The sequence below is a fragment of the Triticum urartu genome, unplaced genomic scaffold, assembly GCF_003073215.2.
Source record: "Triticum urartu cultivar G1812 unplaced genomic scaffold, Tu2.1 TuUngrouped_contig_6546, whole genome shotgun sequence".
Taxonomy (NCBI): domain Eukaryota; kingdom Viridiplantae; phylum Streptophyta; class Magnoliopsida; order Poales; family Poaceae; genus Triticum; species Triticum urartu.
In genome coordinates this window covers 1-4,453 of record NW_024117316.1, presented here as the reverse complement: position 1 = coordinate 4,453, position 4,453 = coordinate 1, and the positions used below count along the sequence as shown (strand labels likewise).

The 4,453-nt window shown below is 47.2% G+C and overlaps 1 protein-coding gene across 1 annotated transcript; it reads left to right on the top strand.

Moving 5' to 3' along the window:
- On the top strand, positions 1-2,021 carry LOC125530765 (desmethyl-deoxy-podophyllotoxin synthase-like). Its single transcript, XM_048695165.1, has 3 exons — positions 1-495; positions 607-1,062; positions 1,181-2,021. Exons 1-3 carry the CDS (start codon positions 73-75, stop codon positions 1,802-1,804), a joined length of 1,503 nt encoding a protein of 500 aa, XP_048551122.1. The 5' UTR covers positions 1-72; the 3' UTR covers positions 1,805-2,021.
- Positions 2,022-4,453: the final 2,432 nt, after the last annotated feature.

The following is a 4,453-nucleotide window of genomic DNA, read 5'->3' as shown; positions in this document are numbered from 1 at the left end:
AAACTGAATGTCAACTGACTGATTAGTACTAAACTTGCCGGCTGGTTACTAGCTAGCTCCCAGCTGCATGACATGGAGGTAACAATTTCAAGCATTTCTTTCGTTTCCCTAGCCCTAGTACTCCTCCTTTGGTTTTTTCATCCCAAGCCCAACAAGCATTTGCGGCCTCCCGGGCCATCGACCCTACCGATCATCGGCAGCCTCCACCACGTATTCGGCATCCTCCCACACCGCATCATGGCGGAGCTATCTCGCCGGCACGGCCCACTGATGTTCCTCAAACTCGGCGAGGTGCCCACCCTGGTGGTCTCGAGCGCGGAGATGGCGGAGGTGGTGATGAAGAGCAAGGACCTCATGTTCGCCTCGCGGCCGCGCAGCGTGACACTGGACGTCATAGGTTATGGCAGCGGCATAGGCATCATCTTTGCCCCCTATGGCGACCGCTGGCACCAGGCCCGCAAGGTCTGCACCATGGAGCTCCTGAGCGCGAAGCAGGTTATTAATTTGCATACACCATCTCTTTGGGGGAAAATGCCAGCACCTAACTAGTTTGCAATAAAGCATGAGTGTTGATAGATAGAAGTGGACAATATGTTTCTAACACAGGTGAAGCGTATGGAAGGCATCAGGTCCAAGGAGGTCAGCAACCTCCTTAGTTCCATCACCACCTCGATTGGCACAACTGTCAACCTCACGGAGAAGTTGTCGGCACTGATGAACGATGTCATTGCGCGGGCGGTGTTCGGAGGCAAGTGCGCACAGCAAGGCGAGTACCTCCGGGAATTGGAAAAGGTCACCGCATTGGTGGGAGGCTTCTCGCTCGTAGACCTATTCCCGTCGTCGCAGCTGGTGCGGCTGCTGAGCTCCGGGGAGCGACAGATGAGGAGGAGCTATGGACGAATCCAGCGCATCATCTCCGACATCATTGAGCAACGCAAGGAGATGCGCGCTGCAGTCAGCTCCAACGACGAGGAGGACTTGCTGGACGTGCTGCTCAGGCTGCACAAGGAGGACTCCTTGCCATATCCTCTAACTTTAGAGGCAATAGGCGTCATCATATTTGTGAGTATTGTTTGCCATGTCCTCTCCTCACTTGTTGGAAATATTACGTTTTATCTATAGTTTTTCATTATTGAAGCTAAATATGTACGTGAGTATAACCTACAACAATTGTTCGCAGGACTTGTTCGCGGGTGGCACCGAGACCTCTGGAATAACATTGGAGTGGGCTATGTCAGAGCTCTTGAAAAATCCCGAAAATATGAGAAAGGTGCAACTAGAGGTTCGACAAGTGGTAGGTGGGCAACAATCTGTCATAAATAACAATGACCTTCATGACCTCCACTACATGAGAATGGTGATCAAGGAGGTCTTGAGGTTGCATCCTCCCGCTCCTCTACTCCCCCGAAGGGCAAGAGAAGACTGCGAAATCATGGGATATAAAATTCCTGAGGGCACCAATGTGCAAGTTAATATATTCGCGATTTGTCGGGATTGCAGATATTGGGATGCCCCTGAAGCATTTGAGCCAGAGAGGTTCAAAGAGATAAGCATAGATCACAAGGGGACACATTTTGAGTTCACACCTTTCGGGGCTGGGAGACGGCAGTGTCCTGGAATGTTGTTCGGCACATCAACCGTGGAGATCGCATTAGCAAACCTTCTGCACCATTTTGACTGGGTGATCCCTGATGGGCCTAATCCGGGGTCGTTGGACATGTCTGAGAAGTTCGGGATCAATGTACGTAGAAAGTTTGATTTAGAGCTTAGAGCAATCCCATATGTGCACTCCAAAGCTGCGTAGATCTATGGACATGTGGACACATGGAAGAATTGGCTCGCTCATAGGCTCCCTCCTCTAGTTGCCCTCTCTGCTCTCTCGGCCAACCTTCTCTTGATTACCTTGGTCCTCTTCTTTGTAATGCACATCCGTCTTTGGGCCCCTTTCAGTGAAAATCCATGTGGGGAACCTCTCCCCCAGGTGAATATTCGAATAAAAAATTTGTCTCACGTTGAACTTCTATACAGTCAAGCAAGACAAGCTCACTCAAATACTTGTGTGACATTGACTTTATGCATGGGCCTTTACACACGTTGAAATGAAATTATTTCACCTTTTAACTTATCCGTGCTACTATTCCTCAGGCAATAGAAAAAAATTGTGATCAGTCGATTTCAGATAGAGGAAACAACATGAGAGACATAAGCAAGAGGGGAGTAGCACGAGACCGAAGACGGAGGCGGCGCGACGAATCACAGCAAGGCCAAGATAGGAGCGAATCAAAGCTGGGACAATGCAGTTGGTCGTGGCATCGCATGCGGTGTTGAGTCCGAGGTATAACAGAGGCCCAAACGGGGATGGGGATGACGCGGGCAACCGAGGCATCGTCGGCGAGGGCTTGGGAAAAAGCTCGCCAGAGGCGAAGTATGGCCAAGAAATCCCATTGGTTGAGAGAGATCGTTGGGTCCATTCATCTGATCGTTGCATCGGCCAAGAAACACGAGGAGGAAGACATCCAGCGGTTCATTTCTGATCCAAAGGTTGGGAAAATTCAGTTATTTATCCTAAAAGGCATGCATATTATAGCTTGAAAGCGGGAGAAAAACGTGGAATGAGTACGATCATTGTACGATGTCCAATCCTGCGTTGTGGACGGCTTGGGAAATCCAGCGCTGTGCTACCTTCAATCCTACCTATGCGTAGGATGCATTGTGCTCCGATCTTGGTATGATGCTGGTGGAAATGGTGTCGTATTAAAATCACAAGGATTTTATCGTACTCACAGCGCTGCTCTAATACTCCAACCATTCATCTGAATAAGGCGCACGCCCATGTCAAAATTCAACTACAGTATATATTTTTATGACTTATAAAAAGTTATACCTCCAAAAACTTCTTTTGAAATACAGTACAATGGTATAATTTTTGTCACATATAATCCACATTTGATTGGTCTAATTTATAATCAAGGTTCCATTTTGAGATGTGTGGATCATAAATAATCTGCCTATGTTCATATGTTGTGCATTTAACTTAAGGCCATTATGTACTCATATGTAATTGAAGGCCATCATGTATACTTTCACGTTTCAAAGGAATTTCTGTGTTTTTGCTATACGCTGCCCTGGAGAACGCTATTGCATCTTTTTTGCTTTTGTTTTCTGTACTTTGTCATTGTGATATTATTGTGTTTCCTTTATTTGATCTTATGTTGTTTGATAGTTATAAGGCCTGTATAGTGAGCATTGGAGGACATCTTTTTAACACAGCAAATCACCAACCTATTGTTTGTGGGCGCGCGCCAAGGCACGCCTCCTGCACTAGTATATATCATTTTTTAACAAATTAAATTTGTTTGTTTTACACGCATAACAGAGCCAGCACAAAATATATCATTGTTGTGTAAAACAAAGCCAGCACAAACATATATGTGTAAAACAAAACAAAGCCCTCGTGCGTCATTTCCCTCCACATATATCCCTTAGAAAAGAAAAAAAGAAAAGAGGGGTTGCCCGGGTCCCGCTCAACATGCAAGCCCACGAGAGCGCTACGTACTAGTGGACCAAACAAAGACAGCACCAATTTTATCATTGTTCAACGCATGACTGAACCAGCATGGGCGACACGCCTATCATGTTCGGCGCCCGCCAACCATGAGAATGTTAGGCGGGTGGTAGCAAGGAAGGCGAATTGTACTGCTAATATGGGTTGCACAAGTCCCGGTTACCGAGAATGGAGAAGTTGATCTTGCGGCACACACAAATGACACAGAGAGAGTGATTTCGTTATGCCTTCGCCAACCATGATCCAAGCTCGGATGTCGATTCCTCTGTGGTTGGGGGCTAAGTAGTGGTGACGCAGCCTTCCTCCTCCATGGGCTGGAACATGTAATTGACCCACTGTAGCCTAGTGAACTTGTGGTAGGGCCTCCTGACCCTATGAGGCATGTCAGTCTGAGTGAGTGAGCGCCTCTCCTCGTCTACCGGTTGGGTAGTCATGGTAGGGTCGCTAACACCCTTCCCTCCTTGAGAATTTACTTGTCTCCAAGTCGGGGCTGTAGGAAAACATCAATGTACATCTTCTAGATCCTCTCAAGTGTCAGGTAACATGGTTGATTCAGGCCACTTGATCAAACCTTGTTTGTGCATCTTGCATGCTCCCAGGCGCCATCGTCATTCCAAGGCTGCAATTGGTGCTCTAAATTCATTAGAAACAGTAGGCGACTATGAGGAAACACGCTCGCACCTGGGGTTAAGAAGCACCATAATTGGGATATGTGGAACACTGAGAATACCGTCAAGCCTTCAGGTAATTGGAGACAATAAGCCACTTCGTTGATTCGAGCCACAATGGAGAGGTCTAAAGTATTTGAATGATAATTCTGGTTGGCTCATGTTGCCACTAAAGTCAGGATGTAAGGTTTTCGTTTAAAGAAAACCATACCCACCCACC